The following is a 21,857-nucleotide window of genomic DNA, read 5'->3' as shown; positions in this document are numbered from 1 at the left end:
AGTATTATAATGAAATGTGCAAAGACCTAGAGTTAGAAAACCAAAAAGGAAGAACATGTTTGGCATTTCTCAAGCTGAAAGAACTAAAGAAAAAATTGAAGCCTCGAGTTGTTCTATAGAAGGCTCTATAGACAAAATATTTTATGACACAGGAAGCATCAAAAGAAGATGGAAGGAATACACAGAGTCGCTGTGAGTGAATGTTTCTCAATGATCATGCTCCTACCCATTGGTAAAAAACAAAGAAAAAGTTGCCATCAAGTTGATTCCAACTCATGAAAACTCCAATTGTGCAGACTAGAACTCTTCCCTAGAGTTTTCTTAGCTGTGATCTTTAAGAAGCAGATCGCCAGGCCTTTCTTCTACGGCATCTCTGGGTGGGATAGAACCACCAACCCTTCAGTTAGTAGTTAAGCACTTAACCGTTTGTGCCAACCAGGGACTCCTCACTCATTGCTAGGAGATTTCTAATGGTCTGGGCCTAGGACAGTTTCTTGCCCCACCCCCAGGGTAGAAGGTTTTTCTTTTTTCCCTTCCTTCAGCCACAATTTGTCTTCTCTTGAGTCCTGGGAGTAGGGGGAAAAATCTCCTGTTTTCCCCCAGCAGCTTAAAGGTTTTGTTTTTCAGGAGAGAAGGATCTGGGTAGGCTCTGATTTTTCTATGGCAGCAGCTGCTCCCACCCCTCAGACATACACCTCCAAGGGAGGGTATCTCTAGTCTCCTAGTCTGCCCACTTTTGTTCTTGTGATTATCCCGAAGGAGATCCATAAAAAGTCTGTGCATGGTGCCTGGGTTGAAACCACTTGTATCTGTGTCTCCCAGGGGAGCTCTATATTCTCATTGTAGCCCACAGTTAGCCTTTACCAAATCCTTGAAAATGTTTGGTGAATTCTCCATATCTGGTTGTATGGGGCTTGTCATGGATAGAATTATGTCACCCCAAAAATGTGTGTATTAACTTGGTTAGACCATGATTCCCAGTATTCTGTGGTTGTCCTCCATTTTGTGATTGTGATTTTATGTTAAATAGGATTCGGGTGGAATTGTAACACCCTTACCAGGGCACATCCCTAATCCAATGTAAACGGAGTTTCCCTGGGATGTGGCCTGCATCATCTTTTATCGAAGCTAGCAGAAAGGGGGAGTACCTCATACTACCAAGAAAGCAGTGCCAGGAGCAGAATATGTCCTTTGACCCAGGGTTCCTGCATGGAGAAGCTCCTAGTCCAGTGGAAGATTGATGGCAAAGACCTTCCTTCAGAGCCGACAGAGAAAGGTTTCTGCTGGAGCTGATGCCCTGAATTTGAACTTCTAGCTACTAAAAAAAACTACTAGACTGTGAGAAAATTAATTTCTCTTGGTTAAAGCCATCCACTTGTGGTATTTCTGTTATAGCAGCACTAGGTGACTAAAACAAGGCTCATCATCTTTTTCTTTATTTTATGATTTACGGGAAAGTTTATATAGCAAATTAATTTTTCTTTAAAACGGATAATACACAAATTGTTTTGTGTCATTGGTTGCCAACCCCGTGATGTGTCTTTTCTTCTCTACCCCAGATTCCCTGTTTCTATTCATACAGTTTTTCTCTTCCTTCCTGCCTTCTTGTCTTTGCTTTTGGGCTGCTGTGCCTATTAGACTTGTATACATAATTGAACTATGAAGCACGTCCCTTGTATGTGTTAATGTGTTATTTTTGGCCCTATAGACCTGCCTAATCTTTGGCTGAAGGGATGACCTCAGGAGTGATTTCAATACTGAATTAAAAGGGTGTCCTAGGGGCCATACACTCAGGGCTTCTCTAGTCTCTGTCAGACCAGCAAGCCTGTTTTTTAATTTGAATTTTGTTCTACGTTTTTCTCCTGCTCTTTACAGGACCCTCTACTGGGTCTGGGTGGGATTGTGATCCCTGTCAGAGCAGTTGGTGATGGTAACTGGGCACCATCTAGTTGTTCTGAGCTCAGTCAGGTAGAGGTTGTGGTAATTGTGGCCCATTAGTCCTTTGGACTAATCTTTCCTTTCTGTCTTTGGTCTTCTTGATTGTCCATTGCTCCAGCTGGGATGGGGCCAGTAGATGTATCTTAGACGGCCACTCACAGGCTTTTAATACCCCAGTGGCTACTCACCACGGTCGGAGGTAGAACATTTTCTTACAGATTATGTTATGTCAATTTAGCTAGATGTCCCCTGAGATCATGGTCTCCAGCATAAGCCCAGTACTTTGGTCTCTCAGGGTATGTGGATGTGTCTGTAAAGCTTCTAAGACTTTGTCCTAGTCATAGTCAAGTTGTGCTGACTTCCTCTGTATTGTGTATTGTCTTATCCAGCACCTAAGCTACCACTTATCTACTACCTAGTTGGTGGTTTTCCCTCACTCTCCTCCCCTCCCTCATAACCATCAAAGATTGTTTCTTTTTGTGTGTAAACCTTGAGTTTTTTTAATAGTGGTTTCATACAGTATTTGTCATTTTGTGATTGACTTATTTCACTCAGCATAATGCCTTCCAGATGCATCCATATCATGAGATGTTTCACAGGTTCATCACTATTCTTTACCGTTGCCTGGTATTCCATTGTGTGTTTGTACCATGATTTCTTTATCCACTCATCTATTGATGGGCACTTAGATTGTTTCCATCTTTTTTGTTATTGTGAATAATGCTGCAATGAACATGGGTGTGCATATGTCTATTCGTATGATGGGTCTTATTTCTCTAGGATATATTCCTAAGAGTGGGATTGCTGGATTGTATGGTATTTCTATTTCTAGCTTTTTAAGGAAGTGCCATATTATTTTCCAAAATGGTCAAACCATTTTGTATTCCCACTAGCAGTGCATAAGAGTTCCAATCTCTTTGTAGCCTCTCCAACATTAATTTTCTGTTTTTTTTTTTTTTTTTTTTCTGATTCATGCAAGTGATGTTGGGTATCTCATTGTAGTTTTGATTTGCATTTCTCTAATGGCTAGTGGTCACCAGCTTTTCCTCATGGGTCTGTTAGCCTCTGAATGTCTTCTTTGCTGAAGTGTCTATTTATAGCCTTTGCCCATTTTTTAATTGGATTATTTGTGTTTTTATTGTAGAGGTGGCGGATTTTCCTATAAATTTTAGAGATTATACTTGTGTCGGATATGCCATAGCCAAAAATTTTTCCCCAGTCTGTAAGTTCTTTTTTTGCTCTTTTGGTGAAGTCTTTTCTTGAGCCCAAGTGTTTAATTTTCAGAAGATCCCATTATCTAGTTTATCTTCTGGTGTTGTTATTGTTATTTATGGTTTGTATGCTGTTTATACTGTATATTAGGGCCCTTACTGTTGACCCTATTTTTTTGTCCCTGAGCTTTAATAGTTTTTGGCTTTATATTTAGTTCTTTAATCCATTTTTAATGAGTTTTTGTGTATGGTGTGAGGTATGGGTCCCGTTTCATTTTTTTTACAGATGGACATCCAACCTTGCCATCACCATTTGTTAAAAAGACTGTCATTTCCCCATTTAATGGACTTTGGACCTTTGTTGAAGGTCAGGTGACCGTAGGTGGATGGATTTACATTTGGGTTCTCGATTCTGTTCCATTGGTCGATGTGTCTTTCTTGTATCAGTACCAGCTTGCTTTGACTACCATAGCTGTGTAGTAGGTTCTGAGGTCAGGTAGTACAAAGACTCCTACTATATTCTTTTTCTTCAGTAACGGTTTACTTATCCAGGACCTCTTTCCTTTTCATATAAAGTTAATGATTAGTTTTTCCACCTCTTTAAAGAATGCTGTTGGTATTTGGATTGGGATTAGATTATATTTGTAGATTGCTTTGGTTAGAAATGACATTTTCACAAAGTTGAGTCTACCTATCCATGAGCTTTTTTTTTTTTCATCCATGAGCTTTATAGGTTTTTTTTTCCCCTTTATGTAGATGTCTTTTGGTTTCTTGCAGTAGTGTTTTGTAGTTTTCTTTGTATAGGTCTTTTATGTCCCTGTTTAGATTTATTCCTAAGTATTTTATTCTTTTAGGGGCTATTATAAGTGGTGTTTCTTTCCTGATTTCCTTTTCATATTTCTCTTTATTGGTGTATAGGAATCCGACTGATTTTTGTATGTTTATCATGTAGCCTGCTACTCTGCTGAATCTATTAGTTCCAGTAGTTTTCGTGTGGAATCTTTTAGGTTCTCTATGTATAGGCTCATATCATCTGCGAACAGGGATACTTTTACTTCTTCCTTACCAATTTGGATGTCCTTATTTCTTTTTCTTGCCTTATTCCTCTAGCTAGGACTTACAGCACAATGTTAAATAGGAGTGGTGACAAAAGGGCATCCTTGTCTTGTTCCAGCACTAAAGAGGAATGCGTTCAGCATATCTCCATTGAAAATGATGTTGGCTGTTGGTTTTGTATAGATGTCCTTTGTTATGGTGAGGAATTTTCCTTATATTTCTATCTTATTGAGAGTTTTTACCCAGGAATGAGAGATGGATTTTATTGAATGCCTTTTCCGCATCTATTGAGATGATCATGTGTTTTTTTATTTATGTGGTGGATTACATTGATTGATTTTCTAGTGTTGAGCCATCCTTGCATACCTGTTATGAATCCCGCTTGGTCGTGTATATTATTTTTTTGATATAATGCTGAATTCTATTGGCTAGAATTTTGATAAGAATTTTTGCTTCTATATTTATGAGAGATATTTGTCTGTAATTTTCTTTTTTGTCAAGTCTTTCCTTGGTTTTTGTATCAGGGTTCTGCTGGTTTAATAGAATGAACTTGTAAGTATCCCTTCCTTTTCTGTTCTGAAATGGATTGAGTAGTCTAGTGCAAGCTCGTCTCTGAATTTTCGGTAGAATTCCCCAGTGAAGCCACCTGGCCAAGACTTTTTTTAGGTAGTATTTTATTCCCTTTTCAATGTCGTCTGTTGTTACGAGTTTGTTCAGATTTTCTACCTCAGTTTGTGTTAATTTAAGTAGATATAATTTAAGTAGATAGTATCTAGAAATTAGTCGATTTCCTCTAGGTTTTCAAATTTGTTGGAGTACAGTTTTTCGTAGTACTTTGTTACCATTCTTTTTTATTTCAGATGGGACTGTTGTAATGTCCCCCATTTCATTTCTTTTTTGGTTTATTTATGTCCTCTCATGTTTTACTTTTGTTGCCTTGGCCAATGGTTTGTCAATTTTGTTGATCTTTTCAAAGAACCAGCTTTTGGTTTTGTTGATTCTTTCTATTGTTTTTCTATTCTCTTTTTCATTTCTTTCTGCTCTGATCTTTATTATTTCACTTCTTCTGGTGGCTGTGGGCTGCTTTTGCTGCTCTTTTTCTTTTTTGACTTGTAGGGCTAATGTTTTGATTTGGTCCCTTTCTTCTTTTTTTGATGTATATACCTATGGCTATAAATTAAACTCAGAACACTGCCTTTGCTGTGTCCCAAAGGTTTTGGTATGATGTGTTTTCCTTCTAGTTTGATTCTAGGAATTTTTTTATTTCATCTTTGAATTCTTCTATTACCCAGTGGTTTTTAAGCAAGGCGTTATTCAGTTTTCATGTTTTTTTACTTTTTTCCTTGCCTTTCCTGTTATTAATTTCTACTTTGATGGCATTGTTATCACAGAAGATGTTTTAGATTATCTCATTGTTTTGGATTTTGTTGACAGTTGCTTTGTGGCCTAAGATGTGGTCTATTCTGGAGAATGTTCCATGTGTGTTGGAAAAGAATGTCTATTTTGCTGCTGTTGGGTGAAGTGTACTATATATGTCTATGAGGTCAGGATGGTTGATTGTGGCCTTAAGATCTTCCATGTCTTTTTTTAGTTTCTTTCTAGATGTTCTGTCCTTTACCGAGAGTGGTGTGTTGAAGCCTCCTACTATTATTGTGGAACTGTCAATTTCTCTTTCCAATACAAAGAGAGTTTGTTTTATGTATTTTGGAGCCCTGTTGTTAGGTGCATAGATTTTTATTATGGTTATGTCTTCATGGTGAATTGTCTGTTTAGTCATTATGTAATGTCCTTTCTTGTGTTTTATGATAGATTTTGCCTTAAAGTCTATTTTAGCTGAGATTAGCTTTGCCAGTCCTGCTCCTTTTTGCTTGGTATTTGCTTGATATATATTTCTTTTCATCCTTTGATTTTTTTGATATATTTTTATGTGTTCATGTCTAAGGTGTGTCTCTTGTAGACAGCATATTGATGGATCATTTTTTTTTTAATCGTTCTGTCACTGTCTCTTTATGGGTACATTTAGACAGCACTGGGTTTTTAGGCCATTTACATTCAGTGTGACTATCAATAGATGTGAGTTTATTGCTGTCATTTTGCAGTGCTTTTTTTTTTTTTTTTTTTTGCAATGCTGACATTTTCTTTGTTCCTCTTACTCTCCTGTGCTGAGTTCCTTTCGTTTGTGAAATTTCATTTTTTCTTTCATTCTTGTAGATTTTGTGTTTACTGAGACTTTATATTTTTCTTCTTCTATATTTTGATGAGTAGGTTCATTAACTGTCTTTGTGGTTACCTTGAAATTTACTGTTGTTTTCCTAAGATTGAATCAGTTTTTTTTTCACTTGATACTGCTTTGACTTCCTCTCCATTTGAAAGTTGTTTATCTATACCATGTATTCCCCCTTTTATTGCTGTGATATTGTCATTTATAGATTGACATCTCTAGCTCCCTGTTTTGAATCTGTTAGTTTTGTTTTATCCTTGAGAGTTCATTACCTGGGTCGGTATTTGGCTGATACGTACCTGTGTCCTAGATTCAGGTTATTGTCTGATGTTGTTTGTTCTTTAACTAAAGGACTCCCTTTAATAATTTTTGTAAGTTTGGTTTGGTTTTTACAAATTTGCCTAATTTCTGTTTATCTGAAATGTCCCAATTTTGCCATCAAATATAAGAGAGAGTTTTGCCAGATATATTAATTTTGGTTGGCAATTTTTTTTTTCTTTCAAGGTTTTATATATATCCTCCTATTGTCTCTTGCCTGCATGGTTTCTGCCGGATAATCAGGGCTTAGCCTTATTGCTTCCCCTTTGAACGTGACTTTATAGTTTTTCTAAAGCTGCTTTCAGAAGCCTGTCTTTTTCTTTGATTTTGGCTAGTGTGATTATGATATGTCTTGGTGACTTTCTTTTGGGACCTATCCTATGTGAGGTTCCCTGAGCTTCTTGGATGGTCAGCTTTTCACCTTTTGCTCTTGATTGTATCCCACATAGTTCTTAGGTTTTCTTCATTCTTCTTCATTCTTTTCTCTGATTTTGCCTCAAAGTGATAGCCATTGATTTGACTTCAATTTCACTGATTCTGTCTTCCATTGTTTCAAATTTGCTCCTAAAAGCTTCTACTGCATTGTCCGTTCTGAAATTTTGTTGTTTATCTTTTGGATTTCTAATGCTGGCTTTTTGTTTGTTTGTTTTTGTTTTTTAATGATTTCTAATTGTTTATTTTGACTTTTTTTCTTGTATTATTTTCTTGAATTCTCCTATTGCTTTGTCTGTGTTTTCCTCAATTTTGTCTATGTTTTGGTTGCTTTTGTCTGTTTTTATCCATAATTTTGTTTGCATTTTCCTTGATCTCTTTCTTAATTGCTTAGAGAACCCTGAATAGTAGGCTTTTAAATACCCTATCATCAGGTAGTTCAGTGGCTTTTCTTCTGCTGGAAGTTCAACTGGTGCTTTACTCTGGTCACTTACTGGAGCCATATTGTCCTTTTTTGTTTTTATGTTTTGATATTGTCTGCTGTCTCTGAAACATTCAGGTATGGTTTTCTTTATTTATTGATTGTAGGTTTGTTTGTTTCATCCTACTTTTTTTGTTTGTTTGTTTATGTCTGGGTGGGTGGGCCAGGCATGCTTTGTGGCTTGTTCATCTATGAGCACAATAGTTCTCACTACTTTGCCCTGGTGTGCAGGGCCAGTTGCTCAGCTATGGTGTAGCAGGGAAGGTCCAAGAGAAAGCGAAGGGACAAAGATGGGTCATTTGTTTGCAGTGTGAATCAGGCTGGGGGTGGGAGTGGGGTCTCTGCAATCTGGGAGGGGGAGTCCCGAGCCAGTAGGGAAGGTCCTGGGGTCTGGGCCAGGTCCCCTCAGGCTGAGGTGGGCAGTGGGGAGGGGCCTGGAGCCAACAGGAAGGGGCCTGGTGTCCAGGTTGGATTCCCTCATTGCTGTGGCAGGTGGTGAGAGGGGTCCAGAGCTGATAAGAAGGGGCCTAATGGCCAAGCAGGGTCCCCTGGGGCAACATTAGGTGGCAGAAAGGGTTTGGAGGGAAGGGGTCTGGGTTTCAGGTCTAGTTCCCTGGGGGCCACAGCAGGTGGCAGGAGGGGTCTGGAACTGGAGGGAAGGGTCCTGGGTTCTGGCTCAGGTCTCCTTGGGACCACTGGCAGTAGCAGGAGGGGTTCAGAGCCCATAGGAAAGCAGATGGGGTGTGGACCAGATCCGCTGGTTACTGTGGCAAGAAGTGGGAGGGGTCCAGAACAGGCAGAAGGGGTCAAGGCTCCGGGCCTGGTCCCATGGTTGCTATGGCAAGTGGCAGGAGAGATCCATAGCCAGCGGAAGGGGCCTGGGGTCTGGGCTGGGTCCCTTTGGGGCTACCTGTAGTGGGATGGAGAAGAGAAGTAGGAGGGGATGTGAAAGCAGGGGCAGAGGGGCTAGATGGAAGAAGAGCAGTAGGGTGGTTTTATACTCTGGGTCCAAGCAATCAGGGTTGCTGTGATGGGGTGGTTATAGCCACTGTTCACCAGAGGGGTGAGAGTTGTAGGAGTGTACTCCTGTGGTTATCAGGTGAGAGACTCTGGGCTTCTTGAGCTGCAACCAGCAAATGGGATCTTACTTAGTCCTGGGTGTGTCCGAGCCATAGCTCTATCTCCGGTTGGGAATTCCATGGAGGTGCCTTTCTGCTTGCAGGGTTGTTGGCTATATTCCAAGATGGCAATGCTGAGTCATGCTGTTTGATCAGGAGCCTCCACTCCATATCTCTATTCTTTTCCCATTTCCTGTCGGTTTCTTCTTTTCCTCAGTGACTTCCAATCTAATAATTTAACCTGTCATTTATCCCTTCACTATAGGGTTGCTATGGGTCAAAATCGGTTTGACAGCAACAGGTTTGGTTTTTTGTTGTTATTTAAGGGTCAGGGTTCTAGGATTGATGTCTCTATTTGTTTTACTTGGTCTTTGTTGCGGCAAGATGGCTTAGTGTGTCCGAATAATCCACTGTCTTGGCTCTGACTCCACATCATCTTTTTCTCATGCTCCTCCACAGGTGAACTGGTGCCCTAATACCAACCCTCACTGAAGGAGACTGTCCTTCCTTAGCTTTCATGCTACTTGGTTGCCCTGTGACCTCAGCTTTCCAATGATTTCAAGAAAAAATATGATTTTGTAGATTTTCTGGCTACATCTTAGACAGGGAAGAACTCCCAACTGTCCAAATCTATGTTAATAGAAATTCAAAATCTTTCCTGATTTTTTCTAATTCCTAGGAATAGTGTGGAGTAGAGTGATTATATCTTACAGTCACATCTGTTTTCTCCCATTTCTTATCACTTGCAATTGCTTCGTTATCACTACACTGGCATTGACCCAAATATGAGACCCAATCCCTTCTCCTTGTTTTCCCATCTGCATAGTAAACATGAATACAAAATTGCTACACTTTTACTCAAGATTTGTCTTTCATTGAGAGTTCACATAGTACTCCATATCACATACAATTTAAAGTCACGTTGTCTAAAAGTTCTTTGGACCTTCCTATCATATTGCTTCTTACTTGCCTTTTATCTTCCACAGAGCCCAACTCGTACTTACATCATTTCACTGTATTCTCTCTTGTTTTTACTGTCGTTATCTCTTCATTCCTTTTATCTCAGAAATTCCAAAGCTCTTTCCCTACTATGAAGAGTTAAATCAGCCTTCTACACTCTTCCAAATACATATATCGAAACTCATCCAAGCATTCAGCAGATACAACGTGACTTTCATTTTATAGGACATATTCTTACTAGAAGAGAACTTAATCATAGGATGAAAACTATTTTCTCTCCTTGTACTTATATCCACTTTTATGGGCTTTAAGCCCATCCATGATTATGGAGGGGGGGGGTGGGGGTCCATGAACCCAGGTTAGGTTAAAACAGACCTTCCTCAGCAGGACATGATTCATCAGTTTTATCCCGTGATAAAAATCAAGACCAACAGGACTGAAGAGGGACATCACATTCCCAGTGTGAATCTGAGATCATGATTTGACTAAGGACCAGGTCTAACTTCACCAGAGTTTCCAAGAAGTTTAGCTCTCATAATTCTAAAATGACCTTACTGAATTGTCGTGTTGATACGTGAAATTCAGTATATTCATACTCTGAAGATTAAGAAAAGTAGAAAATTAACACAGGGTTATTGTATAAGATAATTATGTGAACATTAAACCTATTAATAACCACTTAACATTTTCTATTAATGTTGTCTGTTCTTAATTCAGATATTCATATTTTATCATTCATTCTTTATTTCAGCCTACTTTGTACTGGCTGTTACAGAATATAAATCAATATAAGATATTGCCACTTGTCTGAAAATCCTCCTAATAATTGCTTAAACTCTCTATTCTTTTGTCCTGGTATCAAAGTATCTATCAACTTGGTGTTTACAGAAGCAGATGGGAATAGGAGCAAGAAGGATTATGGATTACAGCTATTTCTGCCTGCTTTAAACAATCCCCAGTAAGGTTTCTTGGACAACAAAGTAGTTCTCAAAATCAAACTTGGAGAACAACCATGCCAGTTAAGCTAAATTTTTTGAAAACCTTTCTAATTTTCCACAAAACCAACTCATGACCCAAAGCAGAGAGATGAATAAAGACCATTCCTTCCATTGTGTACCAGTGTTAATAAACTCATGTGACTATTATAATGGAGAGATTTAATAGTTCTTTTTTTCTTAATTAACTTTTACTGAGCTTCAAGTGAAAGTTTACAAATCAAGTCAGACCATCACATATAAGTTTATATACACCTTACTCCGTACTCCCACTTGCTCTCCCCCTAATGAGTCAGCCCTTCCAGTCTCTCCTTTCGTGACTATTTTGCCAGCTTCCGACTCTCTCTATCCTCCCATCCCCCCTCCAGACAGGAGATGCCAACACAGTCTCAAGTGACCACTTGATATAATTAGCTCACTCTTCATCAGCATCTCTCACCTACCCACTGTCCAGTCCCTTTCATGTCTGATGAGTTGTCTTCAGCAGTGGTTCCTGTCCTGTGCCAACAGAAGGTTTGGGGACCATGACCGCCGGGATTCCTCTAGTCTCAGTCAGACCATTAAGTATTGTCTTTTTATGCGAATTTGGGGTCTGCATCCCACTGATCTCCTGCTCCCTCAGGGGTTCTCTGTTGTGCTCCCTGTCAGGGCAGTCATCGATTGTGGCCGGGCACCAACTAGTTCTTCTGGTCTCAGGATGATGTAGGTCTCTGGTTCATGTGGCCCTTTCTGTCTCTTGGGCTCTTAGTTGTCGTGTGACCTTGGTGTTCTTCATTCTCCTTTGATCCAGGTGGGTTGAGACCAACTGATGCATCTTAGATGGCCGCTTGTTAGCATTTAAGACCCTAAACACCACATTTCAAAGTGGGATGCAGAATGTTTTCATAATAGAATTATTTTGCCAATTGACTTAGAAGTCCCCTTAAACCATGGTCCCCAAACCCCCGCCCTTGCTCTGCTGACCTTTGAAGCATTCATTTTATCGCAGAAACTTCTTTGCTTTTGGTCTAGTCCAATTGGGCTGACCTTCCATGTGTTGAGTATTGTCCTTCCCTTCACCTAAAGCAGTTCTTATCTACTAATTAAGCAGTAAAAAACCCTCTCCCTCCCTCCCTCCCTCCCCTCCTCGTAACCACAAAAGTATGTGTTCTTCTCAGTTTATTCTATTTCTCAAGATCTTATAATAGTGATCTTATACAATATTTGTCCTTTTGCCTCTGACTAATTTCGCTCAGCACAATGCCTTCCAGGTTCCTCCATGTTATGAAATGTTTCATAGATTCGTCACTGTTCTTTATCGATGCGTAGTATTCCATTGTGTGAATATACCACAATTTATTTACCCATTCATCCGTTGATGGACACCTTGGTTGCTTCCAGCTTTTTGCTATTGTAAACAGAGCTGCAATAAACATGGGTGTGCATATATCTGTTTGTGTGAAGGCTCTTGTTTCTCTAGGGTATATTCCGAGGAGTGGGATTTCTGGGTTGTATGGTAGTTCTATTTCTAACTGTTTAAGATATCGCCAGATAGATTTCCAAAGTGGTTGTACCATTTTACATTCCCACCAGCAGTGTATAAGAGTTCCAATCTCTCCACAGCCTCTCCAACATTCATTATTTTGTGTTTTTTGGATTAATACCAGCCTTGTTGGAGTGAGATGGAATCTCATCGTAGTTTTAATTTGCATTACTCAAAAAAAAAAAAGGGAAAAGCAAAGCCGCCGCGGAGCCGGAGCCGTTCTCCCTCTGGCTCGGGAAATTCCAATGTTAATGAAGCTGCCTGGGAAGGGTGGGGGAGGATTCAGAGAAACAGGAGAATAGCACCCCGGATTATAGCCAAAGTTGCTTATCTTGCTTGGAATGACTATTTTATCTGAGATTCCCGAGAGGCGTGTCACCTATGTGTGCTGGCTGTGTGGAGATTGCCCCCGCGGGTGTGGTCCGCTGAAGCTGCGGTCACATCCTCTGCTTCCAGTCCAAAGCCCAGCGTCAAGGTTCCCCTGCTGGGACGCTGCACTCCCAGCTCCAAAATCAGTCGCTGCCTCCCGGGGACTTCTCGTCCTGCCAGCCACGTCACCGCACCGCCCCCGCGGACCGGCTGGACCCCCTCCCGGGGTTGGTTCAGGGGAGTAGGGCTACGCCCCGTGCTTGTGCCATTACAGCACCCAGTCAAAAGCCTGGCGCCAAGGTTCCCCGGCTGGGACGCTGCACTCCCAGCTCCAAAACCAGTCACTGCCTCCCGGGGACTTCTCCCACCAGCCGCGTCACCATGCCGCCTGTGCGGACCGGCTGGGCCCCCTCCCGGGGTGAGTTCAGGGGGATAGGGCTGCGCCCCTTGTTTGCGCCGTCACAAGATTTTGAGTTCAGCTCCCCTGGGCCCAGACCTAAGCCCGGAGCCAAGGTTACTTGACTGGGACGCTGGCTCCAGGCTCCAAAAACAGTCGCTGCTTCCCCATATTTGTTCGTTCTCTGTCTCTAAATCTGTGTTTGTTGTTCAGGGTTCGTAGATTGTTATGTATGTGATCGATTCACTTGTTTTTCCGAGTCTTTGTTGCAAGAGGGATCCGAGGTAGCGTCTACCTAGTCCGCCATCTTGGCCCCGCCTCAATAGTTCTTTTTTTAGACCCATCCTGATCTTAGTGTCTAGAAGGCTTATCATGGCTCAAGGTGGAAGCAGACCTTTTCAGTCCAGTTTCTTTGTTGAACATAGCAATTCACTCAGTATTCTGGGTGATTTACCATGCATTCTGCGTCAATACAACTTTTGTAAAATGATGCCTGTACTATTTACTTTTCTACCACATAAGTTAAAATTACTTTTTTTTAATGTAAAGGAATACAGTTATGATAAAAGATCATTTTAGCAATTTGACTGTGAAAAATTACTTCTTCTTTAAACAGATTTATAAAACTTTGAATATTCATGTAACATTGGTTGGATTTGAAGTGTGGACAAATGGTGATCAAATAAAAGTAGATTCCGACATAGAAACTACTTTATTAAGTTTTTCATCTTGGCAAGAAGTAATCATTAAAAAAGGGAAGACATTTGATCATGCTGTGTTGCTCAGGTATGTGTCTATTTTCCCATACAGTTTACCTGAATTATACATAAAAAAAAAAATGAATGAACAAAAAACATTTTTTAAAGCCATTGGTTTTTGAGTAAAAGACAGGGATTCAGTGTTATGTCTAGTTATTAAAAAATTTTTTTTGGTTGTATTTATTAATTTTTCTAATATTAACACTACAAAGGAAAATTTTGACATATTCATATTCCTGATAGAGATGTAAATATTTTAGGTAAGCAAAGTAATTATAGAATCCATTTACTTCATTTATCTGCATCCAATGTTAATGCCTTCACCCTCCCTTTCCATTCCAGGCCCTGATTCTGTACTCTTCCCCTTGCAATATTCCATCAAAATCCACCTTTCTTGAAAAACACCTCACTCTCTGGACATATTTTGCTCATCAAAGTGTACCTATCTAGTGACCAGTGTTTCAAGAGTACTTTCTCTACTATCCAAGATCACAGACAACTAATCTGACGTATTAAACCTTATCACAGTTTATTATATATCTAGACTAGTAGATTATGAATTACTAAAGAAAAAAGACATTTTAATCATTGTTGTTTTTCAAAACACCTATTACAATACTTAACCCATAGGAAAATGATAAATAATTGTGTAGATGATCCTTATGTTGAGCTATGGTTCTGTTATCTCAGGGAATGCTTAATCGTGGACGAACTTCTATGGAACAATGCGGTCTTTTTAGCATCTCTTTTTTTTTTAATAATTTTTATTGCGCTTTAAGTGAAAGTTTACAAATCAAGTCAGTCTCTCACATATAAACTTATATACACCTTACTACATACTCCCATTTACTCTCCCCCTAATGAGTCAGCCCACTCCCTCCTTCCAGTCACTCCTTTCATGACCATTTTGCCAGTTTCTAACCCTCTCTACCCTCCCATCTCCCCTCCAGACAGGAGATGTCAACACAGTCTCAAGTGTCCACCTGATACAAGTAGCTCACTCCTCATCAGCATCTCTTTCCAACCCATTGTCCAGTCCCTTCCATGTCTGATGAGTTGTCTTCGGGAATGGTTCCTGTCCTGGGCCAACAGAAGGTTTGGGGACTATGACCACCGGGATTCCTCTAGTCTCAGTCAGACCATTAAGTCTGGTCTTTTTATGAGAATTTGGGGTCTGCATCCCACTGCCCTCCTGCTCCCTCAGGGATTCTCTGTTGTGCTCCCTGTCAGGGCAGTCATCAGTTGTGGCCAGGCACCATCTAGTTCTTCTGGTCTCAGGATGATGTAAGTCTCTAGTTCATGTGGTCTTTTCTGTCTCTTGGGCTCAAAATTATCTTGTGACCTTGGTGTTCTTCATTCTCCTTTGATCCAGGTGGGTTGAGACCAATTGATGCATCTTAGATGGCCGCTTGTTAGCATTTAAGACCCCAGACACCACACTTCAAAGTGGGATGCAGAATGTTTTCTTAATAGAATTTATTTTGCCAGTTGACTCAGATAGCAACTCTATTGATACCCTTAAATCTACTGTATTAAAATGGTACCCACTTTATCCACTTCATCTAACAACAACAACTAAATTCTCCTAAGGGAGCTAACAGATCTTGAAAATTTTTACGTCTATTCTGTAACAGATGCGGTCTCCATGAGTGGGAATTGACTTAAGGGCAATGGGTGGGTTAAAAGATTGGTGTTAAGTCCATTCATTATACTGCGTTTTCTCTCTGAACACTTATTGATTTACATCTTTTAAAAGGTTTCACTTAGAGATGAGTGCAAGGTAGACTAGAATCAAGTAAAATTGGACTCTTATTTATTTATTTATTTAGAAAATCTCTTTTCATGATTTCAACCTACGATTACATTGAGTCTTTCGATGCCTAAAATATACCATAGGTTGAAAGTGAGCCCACTATTAACAAATGTCATTCTCAATTATAGAACTCCAGGAAAAAAAAAAAGACTTTCACCTTCACCCAATGAAAAGGCATTAGCATTGTGGTGGTTCGCTGAAATTCAATCTTTATATTAATTCACTAACTTAGAGTGAAGACTGTATTTGTATTTTGTTTATAGTGGGAAGTGGCTCTACACGCACGCACAAGGGACTTCTTATCCAAGGAGCATGTGCCTGCCCCATTATTCCTCCAGTGTCATTAAGGTGAGCTGTGTTTTATTTATTTATTTTATATTTGAGTTTGAATTAAATTTCTGCAATTTCCTGTGTCTGATTAAAAGGGGCCATTTATGCTCTATGTCATATATTCCCACCATGATAAGTCATGAAGAAACTGTCATGTTTCCTTTATCAAATAGGAAAAGAAATGTTTCTTAAAAACCACAGATGAGTAATGAAGGTAAACCACTGTTGTCCAGAGTTTAAAACAGCACAATGTACAGATTAACATATAAAGATTAGGAAGGCTCTTTTGCACATTAAATACAGTTATTTATAAGGACATGTAATGTACACCACACTTGATGGCTGATTTAGCAAATGAGAATAATTGTTCTTGCACTGATAGAAAACACATAAACAATTTAATATATCACATCAAGACAGGCTTGCAGTTCATTTTCAGAAGCCATTAGACCTACAAATTGATGACTCCCTTATTTGTATGATCTTTTCCCAGATCTCTAAGCTACTAGCAAATGCTGCCAAACTAACTCTGTCTAAGAGGTTCTTAAAAAATCAAGATTTGGATTTATTTCCTTTAGTGCCTCTGCCTAGTTCCTATTCCCAGTCCAGTCTTGCTAAGACTACACACTTAAAAACTAGTACTTACTAAAATGACCACATGACCTGTTTATTATACATATGGTTCTTTTTATGCCTGTCTATACCTTCGTCTTTTTTTTTATACCTTCGTCTATGGTATTTTAACAAAATAAATTTTGCATAATAGTGTCAATCTCATGTAATATAGTAACCACTCCTTTGACTGGGATAATATAAGTAGTCCAGGACATATTTTAATCTTCATGTTAGTAAGACGAATTGATCAAATCAGAGATGCCTTAGCTTCACAGTAACCTGATACCCAACTCCACTTTGGAAATTGAAATTTCATAATTAATGTAGAGAGTAAAACTTGAAATAGGAGTCTAATCTGTGGTAACAACCAACTCTGCCGTGGATTTTAACTCTCTGAATTTCAGATTTTTCTCATAATAAAAACTCTTTCCTTATGATTTCCTAACATTATTGCACAATGTGAGACAATAAATTGAAAACAAAACCAGGGATTTATTTTTGTTTATCCCATTTGAATATCTGGTACAGAGTAAGTAACCGATAATATTTATTTTATTTTGTTGGGTAGTTTTAGTTAATATTTTAGCTATTTATAAAGTCTATATAAATCCAACATTTGCTATTATTGTGCCATAAAATAGAATTTCAAAACATTAGCAATAAAGTCACTTAAAAGGTCATTTGTCCAACCTCATTATATAATTAAAGAAACTGAGGCATAGGGAAGGGAGGTAACTATATTCTGGGTCTGTTAGCTAGCTATTAGAAGCCAGATCACTCAACCACTAGTTCAAAGCACTACGCACTACAGTGTGCTATCCTTTAGAAACTTCTAATGCACTATTTTTTTTTTGCATCAGGATCTCTTACCTGACATAAATATAGTTGCAAACAGAATGGCCCATCAGTTGGGGCATAGCCTTGGAATGCAGCATGACGAATTCCCATGCACATGTAACTTTGGAAGATGTGTGATGGATAACATTGGAAGGTAAGGCTCAAACAATATAAAGAACATATTTAAATATTTTGGAAGTGGCTATTAGGTAAAACTCCTTATTGTGGAAATATATTATTATTCTGTGGATTTTTTCAAATATACCCTGGAAGGTCCATTACAAAACCGTGCATGGCAAGGAGTTTCCTTTTTGAGACTGAATCTTGTCAGTGTCTTTCTGTAATGATATATAAAACTCCATCTGAATATATTGCAAAAGCACACTATGACAAATTACTAATATCCACAGCAGGGCACTTAGGAAAGAATTACACTCCTTATGTCTTGTTTGGCCATCTTTGCTATAACCTATAACTTCTTTCTTCTTCAAATCTTTACTCAAATGTCTGTCTCAGCGAGGTCTTTCTTGGTCACTTGATCCAACTTTTCAATTCTGTCCACCACACAAATTTCTTGGTATTTTCCACAGCCCTTTGGTTTTTTGTTTCTCACTATCTAACACGTTTTATATATTTTAATTATTTATCTTGCTTATTATTTTACTCTCCCACTAGGATATAAGATTCATGAGATCAGAGATTTGTGTCTGTTTTGTTCACTGTTACCACTGTCTAGAAAAGTTCCAGGAATATGTTGTTGTTGTTAGCTGCCTTTAAGTGGGCCCCTGACTCTTGACAACCTCAAGCACAATGGAAGAAAACACTTCCTAGTCTTGCACCGTCCTCATGATGAGTTGCAGATATAACCATTGTGATCCGTAAGGTTTTCACTGACTGATTTTCAGAAGCAAATAGGCCTTTCTTTCTAGACCATCTTAGTCTAGAACCTCCCCTGAAACCTGCTCAGTATCATAGCAATACACAAACCTGTTGCCCTTGAGTCAATTCCAACGCATAGCAACCCTATAGGACAGAATAGAACCGCCCCACAGAGTTTCCAAGGAACACCTGGCAGATTCGAATGCCACCAGGGTTTCCAATCTTTGGAGGAACAGACTGCCACATCTTCCTCCCCTGGAGCCATTGTTGAGCTTAAACTGTAGACCTTTTGGCTTGCAGCTGAATGCTTAACCACTGAGCCACCAGAGCTCTAGCAACACAAGAGCTGCCGCTAACACACAGATAGTGACCGTGCATGAGATGCATTGGCCAAAATTGAACCTGGGTCTCCTGCATGGAAGAAGAAAATTCTATCACTGAATCATCACTGTCCCCTAGGCACATGTTAGGTACTCCATAGGTAGTTACAGAATGAATAAATGTCCAGAATTCCCACATTACACCGTAAATATTTTGTTGTCAGGTCCTAAGTCTTACACCTTCACAGTATCTAACATAGTGCATTGTATATCATAAGAAAAATACCTGTTGATGATGATCAGTCTTTCCATATAACGAATGAGGTAAAGCAGCTAAACCAGCCAACACAGTGACTGGAATACAGTAATCACTCAGTAACTGGTATATAATTTTTTTTAATTTTACGTGAAAGTTTACAGAGCACGTTAGTTTTTTCATTCAAAATTTTATACACAAATTGTTTCATGACATTGATTGTAATCCCCATAACACGTCAGCATTCTCCCCCTTCCCTTTTCACCTTGGGTTCTCCCTGACCATTTGTCCAGTTTTCTTGTCCCTTCCTGCCTTCTTGTCTTTTCTTCCAGGCAGGTGTAGCTCATTTGGTCTCATATACTTAATTGAACTAAAGACATTTTTCACATGTGTTATTGTTTATTTTATAGGCCTGCCTAATCTTTGGCTAAAAGGTGGACTACAGGAATGACTTCAGTTCTAAGTTAGCAGGGTGTCCGGGGTCCATAGTCTCAGGCGTTCCTCCAGTCTCTGTCAGACCAGTAAGTCTGGTCATTTTTTGTGAATTTGAATTTTGTTCTACACTGTTCTACTGCTCTGTCCGGGACTCTCTATTGTGATTTCTGTTAGAGCAGTTAGTGGTGGTAGCCAGGCACCATCTAGTTCTGGGCTCATGCTGGTGTAAGCTGTGGTCCATGTGGCCCATTAGTTCTTTGGACTAATGTTTTCCTTCTGTCTTTGGTTTTCTTCATTCTCCTTTGTTCCGAAAGAGATGAAACTAGTAGCTCTGTCTTAGATGGCCCCTTGAGCCTTTTAAGACCCTAGATGCTACTTGCCAAAGTAGGATGTAGAGCATTTTCTTTGTCCCCCCAAGACCATGGTCCCAGTCCTCAGCCCCAGTAACTCAGTCCCTAAAGGTGTTTGAATGTGTCTAAGAAGCTTCTATGACTTTGCCTTTGTCAAGTTGTGCTGACTTCCCCTGTAAGGTGTGCTGTCTTTCCCTTCACCAAAGTTAGCTTGTCTACTAGGCTGTCTTTTCCCCATTTAATGGACCTTGGTCTCTTGTCAAAGAGCAGCTGATTGTAGGTGGAGGAGTTTACATATGGGTTCTCTTTTCTGTTCCATCGGTCTATGTGTCTGTCCTTGTACCAGCATCAGGCTGTTTTGACTACTGTGACTGTACACTAGGTTCTGAGATTAGGTGGCGTGAAGCCTACAACTTTGTTCTTCAATAATGCTTTGCTTCTCCGGGGCCTTTTCCCTTTCCATATAAAGTTGGTGATTAGTTTTTTCCATCTCCTTAAAGAATGCTGTTGATATTTGGATCAGGATAGCATTATATCTGTATATCTCTTTGGGTAAAAAATATATATATATATATTTTTTTTTTTTTTTGGGTAGAGTTGACATTTTCACAATGTCCAGTCTTCCTACCATTGAGTATGATATGTATTTCCATTTGTGTAGGTCTGTTTTGTTTTCTTGCAATAGTGTTTTGTAGTTTTCTTTGTGTAGGTCTTTTATGTCCCTGGTTAGATTTATTTCTAAGTAGTTTATCTTTTTAGGGGCTATTATAAATGGCATTGTTTTCCTGATTTCCTTTTCGAAGTTCCCTCTGTTGCTATATAGGAATTCAACTAATTTTTGTGTGTTTATCTTGTATCTTGTCACTCTGCTGAGTCTTTCTTTAGGTTCAGTAGTTTTTTTGTGAAGTCTTTAGAGTTCTCTACATATAGTATCATATCATCCATGAATGGGGATAGTTTTACTTCTTCTGTATAAATTTGGATGCCCTTTATTTCTTTTTCTTACCTCATTGCTCTAGCAAGGACTTCTAGCACAATGATAAATAGGAGTGGTAATAAAGGGCATCCTTGTATTGTTCCCTTTCTCAGGGGGGATGTTGTCAACCTCTCTCCTTTGAGAATGTTGTTGTCTATTGGTTTTGTATAAAAAAAAAAATTATGTTGAAGGATTTCCCTTCTATTCCTACATTATTGAGAGTGTTTATCAGAAATGTGTCTTGGACTTTTTCTGCTTCTATTGAGATGATCATGTGGTTCTTTCCCTTTGTTCTGTTTATGTTGTGGATTGCGTTGACTGATTTTCTAATGTTGAATACCTGGTCTGAATCCCACTTGATTGTGGTGTATTTTTTTTTTTTTTTTGACATAATGCTCAACTGTTTTGGCTGGAATTTTGTTGATAATCTTTGCATCTATATTTATGAGAGATATTGGTATTTAATTTTCTTTTCTTTTTGTGGTGCCTTTGCCTGGCCTTGGTATCAGGGTCATGCTGGCTTCACAGAACGGATTTGGGAGTAGTCCTTCCTTATCCGTGGTCTGAAATAGTTTGGGTAGTACTGGTTGTGAGCTGTTCTCTGAATGTTTGGTAGAATTTTCCAGTGAAGCTGTCTGGACCAGGGCTTTTTGTAGTTGTTGTCATTGGGAGGGTTTTATTTATTTATTTATTTTTAACTCTTCAATCTCTTCTCTTGTTACAGTTCTGTTTAAATTTTCTATCTCAGTTTCTTAGTTTAGGTAGGTGGTATGTTTCTACAAATTTGTCCATTTCTTCTATGTTCTCAAGTTTCTTGTAGTATATAGTATATTTTTTCATAGTTTTCTGTTATGATCTTTTTTATTTCAGTTGGGTCTGTTGTAATGTCCCCCATCTCATTTCTTATTTGGGCTGCTTGCTTCATCTTCTGCTTATCTTTTGCCAGTTTGGCCAATGGTTTGTCAGTTGTTGTTTTTTTTTTTTAATAATTTTTATTGTGCTTTAAGTGAAAGTTTACAAATCAAGTCAGTATCTCACGTATAAACTTATATACACCTTACTACATACTCCCATTTACTCTCCCCCAATGAGTCAGCCTGCTCCCTCCTTCCAGTCTCTTCTTTAGTGACCGTTTTGCCAGTTTCTAACCCTCTCTACCCTCCCATCTCCCCTCTAGACAACAGATGCCAACACAGTATCAAGTGTCCACCTGATACAAGTAGCTCACTCCTCATCAGCATCTCTTTCCAACCCATTGTCCAGTCCCTTC

The 21,857-nt window shown here is 39.2% G+C and overlaps 1 protein-coding gene across 1 annotated transcript in view; it reads left to right on the top strand.

The window, feature by feature from the left end:
- ADAM7 (ADAM metallopeptidase domain 7) overlaps positions 1-21,857 on the top strand; it is a 78,760-nt gene that overhangs the window by 30,180 nt on the left and 26,723 nt on the right. The window contains exons 9-11 of the mRNA XM_023551005.2: positions 13,635-13,804; positions 15,853-15,937; positions 17,395-17,525. Coding sequence (XP_023406773.1) covers positions 13,635-13,804; positions 15,853-15,937; positions 17,395-17,525 — 386 coding nt within the window. The remainder of the gene's footprint in view (positions 1-13,634; positions 13,805-15,852; positions 15,938-17,394; positions 17,526-21,857) is intronic.

The sequence above is a fragment of the Loxodonta africana genome, chromosome 19 (genome assembly GCF_030014295.1).
Source record: "Loxodonta africana isolate mLoxAfr1 chromosome 19, mLoxAfr1.hap2, whole genome shotgun sequence".
NCBI classification, from domain to species: domain Eukaryota; kingdom Metazoa; phylum Chordata; class Mammalia; order Proboscidea; family Elephantidae; genus Loxodonta; species Loxodonta africana.
This window is presented reverse-complemented; position numbering and strand designations above follow the sequence as displayed.